The sequence below is a fragment of the Pleurodeles waltl genome, chromosome 1_1 (assembly GCF_031143425.1).
Source record: "Pleurodeles waltl isolate 20211129_DDA chromosome 1_1, aPleWal1.hap1.20221129, whole genome shotgun sequence".
Taxonomy (NCBI): domain Eukaryota; kingdom Metazoa; phylum Chordata; class Amphibia; order Caudata; family Salamandridae; genus Pleurodeles; species Pleurodeles waltl.
Genome location: NC_090436.1, coordinates 803612054 through 803630870, shown reverse-complemented (window position 1 = coordinate 803630870; position 18817 = coordinate 803612054). Strand labels below are relative to the sequence as shown.

General features: G+C 40.9%; 1 protein-coding gene across 1 annotated transcript in view; it reads right to left on the bottom strand.

The window, feature by feature from the left end:
- GLIS3 (GLIS family zinc finger 3) overlaps positions 1–18817 on the bottom strand; it is an 868281-nt gene that overhangs the window by 130314 nt on the left and 719150 nt on the right. The window contains exon 7 of the mRNA XM_069228373.1: positions 16512–16653. Coding sequence (XP_069084474.1) covers positions 16512–16653 — 142 coding nt within the window. The remainder of the gene's footprint in view (positions 1–16511; positions 16654–18817) is intronic.

The window sequence follows — 18817 nt, the reverse complement described above, 5'->3', positions numbered from 1 at the left end:
CACTCTATAGCTTCAACACAACCTTCGTATGTTGCTGGTGATGCCTCTGGCTCTGTACACTGACATTCCACATGCCCTCCCAAATCCTGGACATATTGTTCATCTACTTTGACACCATTGGATTCGAGCTGTTCAGGACGCCAAAGGAAAAGGCAGGCTTGCAATGTTGCTGTTTGTAGTGTGACTACTCTGAGTATGAGAAGGAAGCTTGCAGCGCTGCTAACCCTGTCACCCCTTTTTCTTTTTTCATAATGAAGGTTGCAAAAATCTTTTTATGACACAAAAGTCAATACATTGTGTGATCAAGATCTTTTAAAGGCAAACTGTCATCTCTCCTTTAAATCTGTGCAGTCATTAAGCTTTTATCCGTTTGTCATATGTGATGTTTTATCTCAATTGTTTGCCGTCTTCTTATTTTTGTCGTGGTTCAATAAAATGAAGAAGCCATAATGAAGTCCTCAACTTACGCTGAGGTTTGAAGCGCTATCTCACAGCCTTAGTGCTCACATTAGGTCTTTTCACAGACTATTTACCATCCGTTTGCAGAACATGTCAATGACAATGAAAACTGAGCTAGATGCCACTTAATGAGAACCTTTGCTCTTATGGACGCTGCAGCTCTGGGATGCCAGTGATCAGAATTTTCCATTAAGCATATTTCAGCTGTCAGTTGTCACTCACAAGCGTCTTCTTTGTCTAACTGTAGTAAATACGCATCTCCTGTTTAGTGGCAGGATGTGCCTATGTGAAGGGAGTCGATGTTGTTTATTTATTAATACTTGGAAGACTTGTCAAAAGTTGCTCTCAGTTCTGTCTGTTTTGTTGCCTTTACTCTCAGGCTCCTCCTAATATTTACCTTGAGCTGCATGAGTTGCCACTGCACGCGCTGCACCGCTCAGAGATAATGTGACATACATAATATGATGCAAAGGACTGAATATCACGCAAATAGGATTGCTGGTGGCCTGGAGGCGCTGGGGCTTTTCCGCAAGCTTTAGCAGAGCACTTTCAGTTAGAATGTCACTCTTAATTGTGGACGACCAATGGTCAAGTACTAGAGTGAGACTTTCTTTTAGTGCGATCAGTGATTTAAAAGGGCCGGTGCTGTCAGGTAATGAATATCAGCACTTTTTCTCTGACAAGGGAGAGTGCCTGCACTTCTCAACAGAGGTGCAATACTTTTACTTGGAGAGTAACAGCACTTCTCGGGAACAAACAGGGGCCCTGGCGTAGGGTGCTTGCACTTCTATTTTTCCATTCCAAGCACTGAGTGCGACTGCCCTCGTGGCAGATCTCTCCACACCCAACAGTGTCTGCCACCAGCACATCAAAAGTCTGCCATGGTAGGCTTCAGCCCTTTTGTGGAACAGAGCAGTTTATCTTGTGTATATTCTGACTTTGCGATGCCTGTGGCATGTGCCCTGCATGTATTAATAGTGTTACATCATATCTGGATTATTTGACAGAATACACTCTTCGATTCCAATTAGTGGCAGGCATGCACGTCAACAATCAATAATATACTAAAGAACAATAAACCTAGAGTTATCTTGGCATGCAGTAGTACAGGATTACTAAGGAATAGTAAAAACAGACACATACAGGAAATACTGCTTGAAGAAAACATGTATTTTCATTACTGTTATCCCCAATAACTCTCTTGGTTTGGTCTGTTCGTTAATACTTTTTCCACAGTGACAATTAAACAAAATTGCTAGTTACCACACCACGCACGGTGAACATCAAGGTTCTAAAACTAGTACGTTTTTCAATGGCGTGGTAGGATTGCAAATTAGATTTACAATGCTAACACTAACAGGCATGTTGTGAATAGTTGCTGCAAATAGCGGACCGAGGGCCTGATTTAGACTTAGGAATACTCAGTCACAAACGTGACAAATATCCCGTCCGCCATATTACAACTATAGGATATCTGTCAAGTCTTTGATGCAGTAATCCATCTGACAAAGCCTAAATCAGGCTCTAAGTTTTGAAACTTGTTTCTAATTTCACAGTGTGACCAAGCAATTATTAGGTCATTTTGCAAAATTCCCATTTGCAATGAGTGGTAGAACGATTTGCCTAACTATTATTTTTTAGACAGGTTGCTATTTGCTAACCAATGAGTTTGCCTATGAACACTGGGATAGTAGACTGCAAATGACAGCAAACTCCCACCCCTGCAATTGCTTTTTGAAACGGGAGATACTTTTTTTAAAGCAACCCATTCCGCACATCTTATTGGTAATAATCACTAAAAAAAACACAATTTATTTATTTAAATTTATTATTTAAAGTTCTGAAAATCCAGGGCTACCAATATAAATCATATATAGGAAAGGTAACGTAAATTAAACATTTAGCAGAACACCTGATTCTCTACTGGAAACTAAGGGGCTCGTTAGAAGTTTGGCGGTCCCAATGCAGGACTGCAAAATTCATGGGGAGGACACCACCGCCATGGTGGTGGCGTCCCTTTCTGCCCTACTACAAGGTTTCCATCAGCCTGACCCGGCTGACTGGCGGAAACCTTAAAATAGAGCGTTTGCGGGAACAGTGCTAAGAGACAGCACTTGGCTCTATTAAAGTAGCTGAGTGCTATCCCGTAGCACTGAGGGGGCTGACCAGCACCCTCAGAATGCACACTGTTTGCACTGCGGTGCAGACAGTGTGAATTCTGATTGTGCTGGGCAGCGGGACCATGGGCATGGGGCCCCCCTGTGGCCCCCTGCATTTGTTCTCTGCCAGCCTTTTATTGGTGGGGAAACCGCCATTAAAAGGCTGGCAGAGAGCAAGGTTGTAATTAGGAGGGCTGTGCTGAGTTCAGTTCCACCCTAGCTGATTACAATCAGGACCACCATCAGCCTGTCAAGATCTTTGATCCTGGTATGGACGGCGGTCTATGGGTGGGTCCGCCTGCCAAACTCATAATGTGGTAATCAGACCGCAAACAGCCACGGTGGTCCAACCACCACTGCAAGGCTGTCGGTCTTCTGACCGCCAGCCTCGTAATGAGGCCCTAAATCTTACCTGGAAAAAACATGTGGTGTTTTTTACCCAATGCATTACTATATGTGTAAATGGTGCAACTGAAAATGCTATAGACCAAGGGGTGCACACTTTCATATGAGCTAATAACTTATTCGTAGAACCCACTTAAATGAACTCCAAAATCCTAAACATGTTTTTGTTGCAATAAACCATATAATTGTGCTAAATATTGCAGTGCCTGTCATCTGTGCCTGGATTTTGTATTTATGGTGTTGAGTCCAAAGATGAAATCTCACTGGTTCTGGAGAAATTCTCTAGTGACATATGGCCATCAATAGACTTGCCTGTAACAATGTGTCTTTTGAACATTGTGTACACCAGATTTTCAGAAATACTGCTGTTATTCAATAAAAACATACTGCTGCCAAAATTCCATTTAAATTTCATCAAGCAAGGTAGCAATCACAAACATCTCTTTGGTGGGCTTTGTAATGACAATGGCTTTTGATCTCTTCTCACACTTAACTCTAACCATGTTCCTTTGCAGGTTCCTGAAAATAAATATGTTAAATGCTTTTCCAGGTGTTCGAACAAGATTGCAGCTAGCCACTAGATTCCACAGTGGTGCTTAGTACAGAGTACGCTCACTACAAATCTTTTCACTTCAAGACTCCGTTTCACATCAGGGAGTCTGACTTGGAAAGTGTGGCCTACCTGATTGAAAGTTTCTTATGTCAGTACTCATCACGTTGCAACACATTTGAAGTAAGTATTAGTATGGCTCAACCTCAAGCAGTGCAAAAAGGGAATTTCCCTTTCCTGGCATTTAGCAAATTTCTCGAAACAATTTCTTGGTCTCCAAAGTTTCCCCTCTCTTCACTCAAGGGTATAACCACTTAAAATGTATCACTACCTGTAAAATAGAATTCAGCAAAGTGCTTTTGAGAAGTACAGTGTGAACATCAGAGATAAAGATTTCCAGGCGTTATGAAAACAACATAGCAAATGTCATCCTGAATCAAGCAAAGGAGTTATAGGAACACTCTTTCTGCAGACCTGCTACTTGTGGGCTATACGATCTTGACAGAAACTTAACTTGCAGTCAAGATGGCAAAAACGTTTATTTGAAAAAAAGAAAATATTTATCAATAATAAGTGGTTGCACAAACATTAACTACATTACTAATTGAGTGCATGTAAATTTAAATATGTTTGCCATGTGTTGCACGGTTTTACAAAGCTGAGACAACGATAGAGCTTTCGGCAACCCAGTTGGAAATGCGTGGTTTAGCCTAACAACATAAGAATGTTGGTGATTTTTTTGTGGGTGGGGTCATTACAAGCTTTATTCTCTTACAGCTTAGTTCAAATCTCAAAGAGCCTCATCTTCTTGAGATCTTTTTTGTCTCAAAAAGAACAAAACAAGAATGCCCTTTTTCTTGAGTTCCTGCATATTTAGCTTTATCAGATTAGGAACTATGGGCCATATGTACGAACACATTTTCCCATTGACACAGAATGGGAAAAACCCTTTGCTACATCTGGCCCTATGTTCAGGAAACAGAGATGTGAATCAGGTTTTTCACTAACTAGAAAATGTGGTTACTAACATCATTAAAGTCATTAACATACTGTCTTGAAGGAACCATACATATTTAAGCACTAAAATGCCAGAGCATACATTGCTCACAAAGAGATGCATGTTTAACATAATTTGTTTGCTGTTCCAATATTAACCCAGATTGTTTTAACACATTATCAAGAATTCAAAGTGATGTTTTTGCCCTTCAATGATTAAAAAGCAACCTCATATATTTCATTTCTTACCAAGTGAGAAATGTGGCTACTTCCCTAGAAACTGAAATGCTGTAGGTTCACTTAGAACATTAATTTGTGCCACTATCTTATTTGTATATCATGTGCTCAAAGGATGGAGTCTCTGACAGGCATGCATTATTGACAGCTCATGCACCAAGACATTTCAAAAGGAATCTTGTTCGAGAAAGATCAGTCCTGGTGTGGTACCAATGAATTCATCATTGTGGAATAATGTATAGCTGAAGATGAATGATGAATAATTGTGGTGGATAAGTGGGAAGCATTCAGGCATTAATTGTATTTAACAAATATGGCACAATGGTGAATGCCCCAATTCAACCAGAGGAATCTGAACAAATTATTTACTGCATGTTGAAGAAATAGTTACACACCATTTCCATAGCTGATGTTTTCAAAATAAACACTGACCTGCCTTAAGTTTAAAAAACTGAAAATTTCAAAAATGTGTAAAGAGGTCGCTATTATAAAAGATTATATAAATCTTATAAAGGAGAGCCAAGCTGTGTGGAAGGACATATGCAATAAAGACAACCCCAAACGGGACGGGCTAAAATCTTACATAAACTGCCGAAGGCTGAGACCAGATACAAGTTGATACAATAAAATACTCTCTGCAGGCTGCATTGGCTACATTTTAGGGTCATAAAATTGAATGTTTTAGGCACTGATAGCTGTTGGAGATGCAACTGTCCTCTGACAAATGTAGATCATCTTTTTGATATCTACCCCATCAATAAGATGAAACACTGCGAAGTGTTAATCAGAAACAAATTAATTCCTGAGCCAATCACAACCTGAATTCAAGTCAACTATTTTAATGACATGGTACCTCAAATAGAAAGGTGGCCTTATTTGGAAAATATGGCAGCACAGGTATGATAGATGGAAAAACATCTTGTTTGTAACTAGAAAACCAAACCAGGTAAACACATTGGTGCAGATTTACAAGATTGCACTTTTCTTGTGTACCCCTACCACCACCTAGGGGCACCATGGTTGTGCTGTATTTATTATATGGTGCACCATGGCTGTCGTTAGCACAATAGGGTCAACATTTTTGATGATATTGTGGCGCTTTATTGCACTTATGTCAAAAATGTTGACGCTAGTGCAGCAAAGCATAGGGAGGCCCATAGGTTACTGTGGGGGCATCATTTTAATGCCTGTCTTGGGACAAAATAGTGCAGTGAACTACTTGTAAATTTCACTGCGCAATTTTTTCAGGACTCCTTGTGTCGCCTGCCAAACTCATTGCTGCCACTTCACCATCAGTGGTGAAGCCCCTGCCAGCCCTATTATGATTTTCCCACTGTGACGGCGGGCCAATGTGGTGGTGCAGCAGGTGCAGCAGCACCCGTCAATCATTTCACTGCCCGTAATTCGAGTGAATGGGCAGTTCAGGGGCCCAAGGGGGGCCCGAGTCACCCATTCCACAAGCCTTTTCCTGGAGGTGTAACCACCCAGAAAAGGCTGGTGGAATGGGACTTATTATCCACAGGGAAGGGCTGCTTGCAGCGCTGCCCTGTTGGATTTGAAACGCAGAGACCGTCAGGCTGCCTGGTGGCAGCAGTCTGGCAGTGGTTGCGTTTCCACCGTGGCATCTCCACCACGGTCATAATATGGCGGGCAGACCGCCACTACCGCATCGGTCCGCCGGACACCGTGAGGCTGGCGGTCCATGGACTGCCAGACTCATAATGAGGCCCTAAGTTTTTCTGTTACCTCCAGCTCTGACATGCACTTGTGTCCTACTTACAGTCTGTAAAAACCCATCCCTGAATGCTCCTCCTTGAATGCTAATATCCTACTCACTAATATCAAAGAACACAAATTATCTGCCATAGATCAGATGATGCTTTGTAATCAGCCTGACCCGCTGGCTGGGGTGAGGGAATTGTGGGAGCTCTATTTGGGATCACTAGAGGAAGAGGACTGGATCGAGACGGTGGCCACCCCAATGGAGGCGGTGATATCTTCCCATTTCTAATAGATTAAATTTAAATTGCTACATCATACATATTTCACTAGAGCACGCTTGTTCAAAAGGAGGTTGATTAAGATGGGAAGTTGCCTACAATATGATGACCCAAATGGTGACTTAGCACACACATTCTGGCACTTTTGTCTTTTTGGAGCAGAGTTCTCGGCACTTTGGAGACAATACTAGGTTGGAAACACTTAGAGACCCGAAAATAATTCTCTTACATATTAAAGAGGGCATGGAAGGGAATAGGTACCAGAGGGCATTGGTCTGTCTACAGCTGATGATCGCCAAGCGAGACACAGCACAGGCTTGGAAGAATCCAGAGGCCCCATCTATTAGTAAATGGCCCAAAGGAATGCATCATTGCATGGGATTGGATCGCCCAATATATTTGGTGAGCAGTTGCCCCAGAAACATCACAGGATATGAAGGGTCTGGGCCAGTCATAGCAGAATATTGCCAGAACCTAGCCCAGATAGACCGAGGTCCAGAGGTGGAGACGTACATTCTTGTGGGGGGAATTAAGATGGCTGTTGGGTTGGATGAGTCTCCAGGACCAAGCTGAGTGGTCGCTCTGTGTATTTTGCTTGCAAATGTCATGTTTTGGACGTTTGACTCTTTCTCTAATGTATATTGTCATGACTGTACCTTGCCTTCCTATTTGCTTTGTACCAACCATGAAAGATTTGTGGTTAAAATCAACAAATATATTTTTATAAAAAAAAGAAAGAAAAAACAAAATGTATCCAAAAGCCTCTAGAGACCAGGTATGGTCTGAGCTAGCAGCACAACTGCAACCACACACATAATAGGCATGGTATTTGATCCTCCTATAGGAACATCCAGGCCAAAACTGCAAGGTATTTAACAAGTCCATTGATGTTAAGGTTAAAAAGAAAGGGGCAAGTGGGGCAAGTGTGCACCCCTGGTGAACCACTCTAGTGATGGCAAATACTTTTGTGTCTCACCCCTCAGGCCATCCGTAATGCTTGTCATCACCCCAGTATACAGTTGCCTCAAGAAGGTGACAATGCCATTCTCCGACCCCATGCCAGACATCAACTCCCAAAGTTTAGAGTGAATGACACAATCAAATGCTAGGCTTAAGTCTATTAACGTGAGATACACAGTGCTACCCCTGGCTATAAAGATGCAGATTTAAGGACTGCTCAGGGGTCCCCAAACCAGCTCTAAAACTGTATTACAAAACAGACAATGTTATTAGAAATGGGCAACCCCTCCAGCCTATCTAAGAGGGTCTTATCTATGATCTTAGTGGCACAATCTATTACAGAAATCAGACAATAACACCTGGAGTCCTCTTTACTTGAAGAATGGGACAATAGTGGCATGAGATAATGAAGCTTTGAGGGCGTAGGCTAGTAACTGCTTTTGGAACATTCGTTAATAAGGAAACCCAAAGAAAAGGATTATCTTAAAAAATGTCACAAGGACCCCGGTCAGGACCCGTGCCTTGCCATTGGGGCACTTTTCCAAAGCTGCCTATACGTCACGGAGATCAATTACTGGGCAGAGTAGATGCCTCACTATGTTCTTAGTGCAAACTGGGTCTGTATAAGAATAGATCTTAGTGAAATTGGTAAGCTAAATATTTGGAGGGATTACAGTGTCCAGTCCCGACGTGAGGCCTTCCTTAAAAAGAGAGGAGTTAACGACCTGCCAGAAAGCACTATGGTCTTTACATTTACAAGCCTTAAGGAGCAAGTAAAAACCTAAGTATACTTTGCATTGATCAACTCACTCAATACTGGTCCCTTGTCAATTCTATTCCATTTCAACAACACCCGTTATTCCTGTCAGCACAAATGGGGAGATGGTTCAAGGGGTGTGATATAACATCCGTAATACCCAGCAGAAAACAGACAAATAACTATAGTCAGTATATATATTCTCATAAACTAAAAAGTACACTCTCTTCTCCGGGGAATGGAGTTAATGAATACATTTGAAGAATTTTCATAAAAGAGCGTTCATTATAGCATCCTTCTCCTTCCATCTCGACAGAATTAGTTTTTATTTTTCTTTGTTTAAACTGCTTTTCTTTCATAACGTTGAATAGCAATAACATTACGCCAATGATGAAATAAAAATGAACCACAAATGATACATTAATGGGTATTTAAAATTATCAAACTTACATGTACTGCTTTTTTGGGATGGGGCAGTGAGTATTTTAATAACCCTTTTACATAAGGTGATGCTTATCCAATGTTATGCCACCGTGAAAACATTAGTATGAGAGATTGAGGATTATAGTTGTTTCATAACTGAGTTGAAGCTATCTGTACATGGTTATTCATTTGGTAAGAACAAAATACTCCCTGGGAAGGTGTGTTTTTTCCTGGAAAGGCTCATTAATCACATTACACTCGACTTTTCCAAGGGTCACGTGAGGACAATCATTTATCTTCTTTCTACCCATTGATCACACTATGACAATTAGTACTCTATTAATGATCCTGAATTTTGATATTAATTAACTTTGGCCTGTTTAACTGAAGTGCCATTATCTGATGAGCTTTTACAATTTGACCCACTATCACATGTCTCTAGTTGCAAAGAAGATAGAATTAATGAACTTTGTTTCCAACTATTAATATCAAAGGTTTTATAAATACATACTTAACAACTACGTTAAAACTAGCTTTCAGAAAAAGTGAGATCTTCATAATGTCCACAAATAGTCAGGGACATTAATCTTGCCCTCATGATTTGCCTGAAGAAACTATTCTGATCAGTTGATCCAACATACTGTTCTTCTGAAACTGTACCTTTTTATAAGTCCTACCCAAGATGTAGAATGGTATTGATGATGTAATGATGTATTGAGGGGATATTTTAGAGTGTTAGCACCTTGCAGTCACTTGTCGTGTGGCAGTGCAGAAAAGCAGTCTTGGGATCCTTCCTGGAATAAAGTTCCAGCTGAAGCCATCCATGGATTACTGAGTGGTGTGTCCTCGAAGAGCCTATACCACATTTTATTGGCGATGAGTGATTTTGGACAAAATGTACCCACTGACAACCTGTTAACTTTATTCAGTGGATTGCGTGCAGATAGGCAAAGAGTGCATTCATTGTATTTTCTATTTATTAAATATTCAGCAGCCTGTTTACAGCTAGTTTGTGGCACTTTCACCCTTAGTTGCCTCATTTCCCTGGTTTGGGCCTATGTTATACTTTATTCAGGCTCAGAAATTCTTGTTGAAGGTTTTGAATATCATTGTTTGAATCTCGCATCATGTCTGCCCTCGGGGAGCAGAAGAGTTCCTTTGTTTCAATGTCATCTCCTGGCTGCCTGAGACGCTCGCAGAAGTGCTGTTTGGTTCCAGGTCACGGATTCATTCTGTGACTTTTTATACGTTGATGTTCCATGCTCTGACCTATTTTTCCACCATTACAAGCTCTACTTCCTGCAGAAAGCACACAGAGTGCATCCTCAGTGGCCATTTTGAAGGTTTGGGGTATTTACTATTGAAGACACTCATACACACAACGTTGTGTTTTGCTCATCATGCAGTGTGTTTTCTGTTTTTTTTGGTGACAGGCTCACCTTGTTTTGTCTGTCTACACTCTGTGATGAGCACACATTAAACAGAAACCTTTGATTATATGCTGCAGTATCACCATCTTCAGCCTTCAGGTATTCTGTGAAAAGCACACTATTGCAGTTTATGTTAAAGGAACTCTTGGTAACTGTGAGATATCTTCATTGTGAATGTGAAGTTTATTTAATGCTTTGTGTACTGTTATGCTATGGAGAGTATGTCTAGCAATGTTGTGCAACCACCACCATTCTTGCAGAATCCAGGCAAGCCGTCTATGTCTTGGCATAAGTGGCTTAGAGTCTTTGAAATTTGCATGGTTGCCATAGATGCTTCAAAATTCAAGCAGAACGTCGTGCTGTGTTGTTATTCAATCATTTGGGTGAAAATGGCCAGCAAGTTTTCGACAGTGTTCCTGTTGTAGCTGCCCAGTGGTGAGGAAGCTTGGGATGTTTATATAGAAGCAATTGCCTTTATGTCTAAATAGTACTTTGATGAGCCTTCAGTTATGCTTGGAAGGCATTATTATTTAAACATAAGCAAATGGTTGAAGAGTCTGTTGAGGACTATTTAGCTGTTCTTAGAGTCTTGGCATTCAAATGTGACCTTGGTTCCAATGTAGATATCTACATACGGGATCAGTTGTTGTTCATATAATACGAAAATCTAGGGGCGCATTTTAACGTGTAAAAGTCTGTCTCTGAATGAGGTTATGGACACTGCTCTTAGTATTGAATGTTCTGTAATATCTTCAAGAATTCTCGCAGAAGATCTGAGAAGTAGGATGGGTAATTGGCAAACCACTGTGTGTGAGATGGATGAAGTGGATGTCAACGCTGTGTCTTACAAGAATAAATTAAAAAAGAACATTGAGAAAAGGTTTTCAGGGGCATGTTACAGGTGTGGGCCTAAATATCATGCGGGAAACAGTGCTTCTTGACCGGCACAAGGCAAGAGGTGCAATAATTGTAAAAAACAATTGGGCATTCTTATACTGCTCGTAAATCTGTTACGCCCAAAATCAAGGTGAGCCAAATATGTATGGAAAAAGACAAGTGTATGAGAGTGTTAAAGATGTTTTATTAATGTCAGAGGACAATATGGGTGATCAACATGAAAGATGCAAAGGCCATATTTGTGATGTGGAGATTAGCATTTGGGTTTGATGGCTGATTCTGGCTCTCAAATAACCATTTTTGCTGATGCCACTTTTGAAAAGTTATGGTCAAATAAATTGCTCTACCTCCTGATGTTAATCTAAAGGCTTTTGGAGTTTATGATATACGTATGAGGGGATACTTCACAGATGTGATCTGTTTCAAAGGAAGGAATATATTTACCAAAATGTATGTGGCTGAGAATGGATAGGATATTTTGGGATGGCAGGATCAAGTGGGCCTGGGTATCATTCTTAAACCAGGCCACAAGAAACGTGTAGTGTTAGGAGATTTCCCTGTGTTATCATTAGACCATTCTCTTCACAAGGCAGGTGAAAGAGCTCTGAATGTTCTACTTGACAAGTATTTGCATGTGCTTAGTGAAAAGATTGGCATCATAAATGGTTTTGAACATACCATTAAGTTAAACTGCAATGCTTCACCTGTGGTTCAGAAGCTTAGACCTGTCCCAATGTCTGTAAGGAAGGATTTAAAAATACTGTGCACTCAAGACACTATTACTCCGGTCGAATCCTCTGACTGAGTATCTGCTGTGCTTATAGCATGGAAGAAGAGTGGGGACATTGATTTATGTACAAATTTAAGAATTTTGAACCATAATATTCTTGTGGATTGTCATCCTCTCCCCAGGATTCATGATATGCTTGCCAATATAGGTTCCAGTAAAAATGTAACCACCATGGATCTGTGATCATCTTATCTTCATATCCCTTTGAGAAAAGACTCTCAACCTCTAACTATGAATATTACCCTTTTTCTGGCGTATATGTACTGGCAGATGCCATTTGGACTTGCATCAGCTGCAAGTGTTTTCCATGGATTAATGGATAACATGTTTGATGGGCAAGTAGGCATTCAAGCATTTCAGGATGATATCCTGACCCACAGAGATGATGCTGATCACCAAATAGAGCTATTGGAGGATGTGATGCAAAGGCTGGAGAAGCATGGTATGACTGTCAACCGGAAAAAGTGCAGGTTTATGGAGAGTCAAGTTGACTACCTTGGTCATAATTTATCGCATGAGGATGTAAAATCCAAAGAAAGTCTATTGAAAGCAATTAATGACACCCCAGTTCCTGATGACAAAGATACTCTCAGAGTTTTTTTAGGGCTCAGTGAGTATTACGTCAGGTTTGTGCAGGGGTATGCAGTTACTGTGCAGCTGTCGAGATCCCATCTTAAATAAATATTAAGTATGTGTGGTCAGGTGAAGCACAACAGGCTTTTGACTGTATCAAGAAACTAATTGTAAATGCATCTGCTATCAAGACTTTCACTCATGGTGTGAAGAGTGTGAGCACAGCGGATGCTAGCTCCAGAGGGTTGGATGCAGAGTTGAGCCAATTTGTGGGAGGTGAAGAAAGAACAATTGCTTTTGCCTCCAGAATGTTAAGTTTGACTGAGAAAAAATACAGTACCATCGAAAGGAAAGCTCTTGCATACTCATGGGCAGCTGAAAAATTCAAGATGTATATCTAGGGACAAAATCCGACTTAGTCACTGACCACAAGCCGGTAATCTATAGGTAAGGAGATAGCTGTTCCAATTAGGACTCTTTGCGCTTGATTAGGCTGTTATCGAAGCTGCAAGAGTACAATTTTGACATTAAATATGATCCCAGTGGAAAGAATGTTAGGGCTGGCTATTTGTCACGTCTTCCTGTTAAGGATGAGGAATGTAGTGGTAGGCATGAAGATGAAGATGAGTGTGTCATAACTGTGGCTGATGCAAGTGAGCATATCAGGATTTCTGAGATTGAATGGGTTGAGCTTAGTGAAGAAGTATTTAGTGAAAGGATGGCCCTGTGACAAGAGTTTGAGTGTTGAGATGGAGCATTGGCTCAGGTTGATTCGGAGTTGTCAGTAGTAAATAGCATTTTGTGAGAGAGGATGCTTTCATACCACCTTTTGGGTTATGTGATAAAATAATTACTTTAGTACAGGCTAGACATTTAGGAATTTCTGTACCTATCAAAAAAATTAAGCAGTGTTACTGGTGGCCTGGTATCGATGGGCAGGTTAGTAAATACATTGTAGGCCTCATTTCCAAACCATTTGCGTCATTCTTTTGACGCAGTGGTGGAGTTAGCAGTGGACTACACTGCTCCATATTTACAAACTGACCCATTGGGCCCAATGCACCAGTTTGTAAAGCCCTGCGTCACAATAAACCTGCGCCAGGTGTAATATATGCAGGGTAGGCATTCCCACGGGAAAAGCCACACAGAACTGATGCAGTGAAATATACAACATTTCACTGTGTCATTCTGCAACTTCACTGCATCAAAATGTTACTGCCTGTTCAAAGCAGGCATAAAATTGATGGACTGCTTTTTCCTATGGGAGACTTCTTGCATTGCTGGAGTTATGTCAGTTTAATAATGCTAATCCAGCAATGCATGAGTTTACCGCCATCAGATGTGTAAAAATTTCTGACGTATTTGTGAAAATGTGGGCCATGGAGCACTGTATTGTAAATACAGTGCTCCCATGGCTTCGTTAGGGGATGAGTGGGAAGCGCAAGAAATCTGACGCATTGATGCATCCGATTCCTGTAAATGAGGCCCTGAGTGTTGTGGTGAATGCCTGTGTTTTGACAAGCACTGGAAATCATCCACTTCCCTGTTGTGTCCTGTGGAATGGCCCAAGGGTCCTTGGGAGAGAACTGGTCTTGATTACACTGATCCGGTCAATTTGCTGAGCAATGAAAAAATTTACCTTATTGTTGCAGTGGATTATTTTTCCACATGGCTGTGTTTTGCATTTCATAGGGCAGATGATTCTTGCGGTGCTATGACATTTCTGGAACATTTATTTCTGTAGGAGGGTACTGATAAGGCAGTTGTTTGAGACAATGGCATGCATTTTGTGTCGGAGGAGATGGCTTTGTTTCCCAGCATGCGGGACATAGGACATGTTAAAGTGCCAATGTCCAGTCCTCCTTCTAACGGTTTGGTGGAGAGGGCAAATAGTATGCATAAAGAGGGTGTACAGACTGCTATTTCCAACAAGTTGAAGGTAGCAGAATTTTTGCAACAGAAAGTGTGGAGTTATATTACCACCCCGCACAGCACTATGGGTGTTGCTCCTTTCATTCTGTTGAGAGACAAAGAACCATTGTCTGTGTTGAGTCCAGCCAGGTTAGAAGATATAGTAGGACACCAGGATGTAAAAGTGGATTTGGACAAGGTTTGTGAACATGTGAAAAACAACCAGGAAGCTAATAAGAAGTATTTGGACAGCAGGAGATGAGTGAAAGAGGTGTGTTTCATGCCTGGGGATTGGAGTCCTCGAAAGTGATGAAGGCATCCAAAATGGTTGTGTTGCTTGTGAAAAAGGAAGGTGGATCAAGAACTCTTAGGTTAAAAAGAGTAAAAAACAAGTGAAAATCATTGGTGAAAGATGCAGTTCCAGAGAAATGAGACAGCAGAACGATGTTTGGTTTCATTTTGAATACTTGGTTGACAGAAAGAATGATGTAGCTTCTGCTCCTTCTCTTGGCAGTGGTGATTGTGGTTCTCTTGGTAACACTAGAGTGAGCAATCCCGCAGTAATTAGCTCTGAGTGTGGTGATGTTAGCAGTTTGACAAGGAGTAATAGAATTAGATACTTTCCTGTAAGATTCAGGGATTAGGGGTCAGATGTAGCAAGCCGTTTGCATGTCGAAATCTGCGAAAATCGCAGTTTGCGCCATGCAAACGGCCTCACGCGATGCTCATTCCCAAATTGCGAGTCGGTACCGACTCGCAATTTGGGAATGCGACTCGCAAATAGGAAGGGGTGTTCCCTTCCTATTTGCGACTCGCATCGCAATTCAGAGTTGCTTCATGACCGCGAATGCGGTCGCAAACCAACTCGCAGTTACCACCAGTGTCACATTGGTGGTAACTCATTCGCAAAAGGGAAGGGGTCCCCATGGGACCCCTTCCCCTTTGTGAATGTCGACAAAAATATGTTTTCAGAGCAGGCAGTGGTCCTATGGACCACTGCCTGCTCTGAAAAAAACGAAACCAAATGGTTTCGGTATTTGTTTCATTTTGCAACTCGTTTTCCTTTAAGGAAAACGGGCTGCAAAACGAAAAAAAAAACTGCTTTATTTAAAAAGCAGTCACAGACATGGAGGTCTGCTGACTACAGCAGGCCACCATCACTGTGAGTGCAGGGACTCGCTATGGGGTCGCAAAATGCGACCCACCTCATGAATATTGATGAGGTGGGTCTTTGCGACCCCATAGTAAGTCGCAGAAGGTGTCTGAGACACCATTCTGCATCCGATTTTGCGACTTGCAAATTGCGAGTCGCTCAGGACGCAATTTGCAATTCGCAAAATCGGATTTTGCTACATCTGGCCCCATGTTACTTGTTATGTTCTGATGGGTGTTTGCACTAATTTTAAGATTTTTGTTTTGTATTTAGATTTTCTGGATTTGCTAGTTTGATGTTTTGTTTTTGTTTATTGAAGGGGGAATAGTCTAGTATGGTAGTATGGTGAATAATATGGAATGGAATTATGTAATGATGTATGGAGGGGATATTCTAGAATGTAAGCACTCTGCAGTTACTTGTCGTGCTGTAGTGGAGGGAAGCAGTTGTGGGTTAATACTTGGAATAAAGTTTCTGTTGAAACCATCCATGGATAACTGAGCGGTGTTTCCTCGAGGAGCCTATACCACACATGATTAAAGTACTGTAATGTTTACTAATGCATTCATATTTTAAAAAATCCTTAATGCATGCACTTCTTCATGTAAGCCAATTTATCATGTAATATAATTTTGTCCAGGATATTTGTGAGAGATGATTTTGTGAAATAACAAGAATGTTATCATCATCCCAAAATGTAAACAACTGCTACAAAAGCACCAATAAAATATGATGGAAGGAAATACTCTTAATTTCGGAAAAACATATTTTAAAGTTTATAATTGCTGCCCAAAAACATTGATTTCTTTACCTGGATATACATCATGGACAGGACCTGGTGATCGTCCCATGGTGGTGTCTGCACCATCATGTGGCGAAGCAGACGTCTGTAGAGGTTGGATCGTCAGGCAGTCACTGAGGATATCTTGGTCAAGCTCAGTGCTGGATCGCAACTGAAAAGTAAGGAGAACGATAAATACATAAATCATTTCAGTGCAGAAAATCATCATAGATTTTAATCTGGAGAATGACAACCCCACTAAAGAGAGTGAGTTCAAGGAGCCTTGGAGTGATTATCAGATCTGTAGTCACAAAGAAATTCAGCAAAACAGAATGATTGAGCCAACCGCTGGCAAAGCAATGAATACTTGACAGCCTCTGAAAACCAAAGTACATTATTATTCATTAACTAGGGCCTGATTTAGGGTCTGGCAGATGGAGAAAAGACAAACAGTATGGTGGAGGACTTTATATCTGCCCCCCCCCCCCATATTTAGAGATGTCTGCCAGCCCGGCCGACATTTCTATACATTGCTGTCCCAGTCAATGAAGGAAAAGACTGACATGACAGTCGAATGTCAGACTTTTGCACAGCATTTTATTTTTTCATAAACAAACTTCCACTGTAGGAGTATGTTTTTGAAGAATAAAAAAAATAATGACCCTCAGCATGGAAGTGTAAGTGGAAGCCTACCATAGCGTCAGAGATGCAAGCTATCAGCATTCTCTAATAAGTATTGGCTACAAAAATGTAGTAACAGACAAGTAGTGGACACTAGGCAAGACATCTGCCTTTGCAACCAAAACATACATTTCTTAGACTTGAACCATGATTTTAAGGATGGCGCTCTGAGTGAGATTTTCGTATTTCATAAATTGAGCGCCTAATCACTTTGTAGGCCAGCATTATTCAGCTGGGGGAGATAGGGCATAAGCAGAGAAAGGGATGTGCCCAAAGCCACACTCTGTGAGAAAGTATTGTAGAGAAGCCAAGATCTGATGTCCTGCCTTTTTAACTTCAATTAGGTCACAGGAAGTGACATCATGACATGTGACCCTAAAACCCAAAGAAGTGATGGCACCTGACTTTTATCCTGATGACCTCACAATAATTGATGCCACTGATTCTTAGTATATAACCCAAAGAGAAAACGTATTGATGGACCATGAGAATAGTCACAAAAAAGAGATTTAAAAATGGAATAGTGGTCATGCCCATTGTTAGTGATCCATATGGCCCTTATATTAAATATCAACTATGTTATTGACTTGATTTACAACTTATCATTGTTGAAACGTTTTGACTTAGGACACTTGTAGGGAACTATCACACTTAGGAAGCATAGAGGTGACTGTTTTATTCAAACACTCCATTAGGTAATCTCTAGAGCAGTGGTCTTCAAACTTTTTTATGCTGCACCCCCCTGTGGGAAAAATATCATTGTCCCCCTTCAGAACATTTTCACAATTATTCTATTACTTAGGCAATGTTTAAATATATCTAAGCTTATTTAAACATTGCAGATAAGTTCTATTACCGTTTTTAAAAATGCAATTAAATACAGGCCTTACTAACATGTAAAAGATTATTAGAAATGAGGGTGGGGGTTTGTAGAATATTGGAGGCCTTTTTCTTTTGACGCATACACCCAGCTAGGATTTAAATGACAAAACACATTGGTGATGGCCCATTACAGAGCGGTTTACTGCCGCTCATTATTTCACTGCTTAAAACAAAGCTTTAAGCGCCTGGCGCCCCCTTGGGATCACTTGAGGTCCCCTAAGGGGCTCCGTCTGCCAGTTTGAAGTCCCCTGCTCTAGAGACATCTTTAACAGTTTCGCCACTCTCATGTAGTGAAGAAAGGTCACCTTTTCTTCAGCGATTTGTCTATTCAACAGTCATTCACATTTTGCTTCCATCCAGTGCAGCATACAGCATGCAGTACTGGGGCAGCCAAATTCAGCCATTGGCTTATTTCACTGTGAGTGACAGCATTCTGCTCTTTCACAAGGTGCATATCTGTACAAAAAGTAGTAGCCTTCGGTGCCAGGCACCACTATGACAATGTGTGCTTTTGATACCTAAAAGATGTTTTGCTCTTTGCCATTTTTATAGTAGTAAGAGCTCAGTTTGTCCTTCAGCATAATGTTTTACAAAAACCTGTGGAAAAACAAGCATTGACCAAGACAAAGGGTAGCATCCAATGAAAAATATATTGGCTTTGCAGTGCTATTTGCTATCAATTAAGGTAACCCAAGTAAACAGTGTTTTTATTGAATGTTAATTAACATGAAACATTGATGTTTTCTCAAGAAGAATATAATTATTCTGGCTCC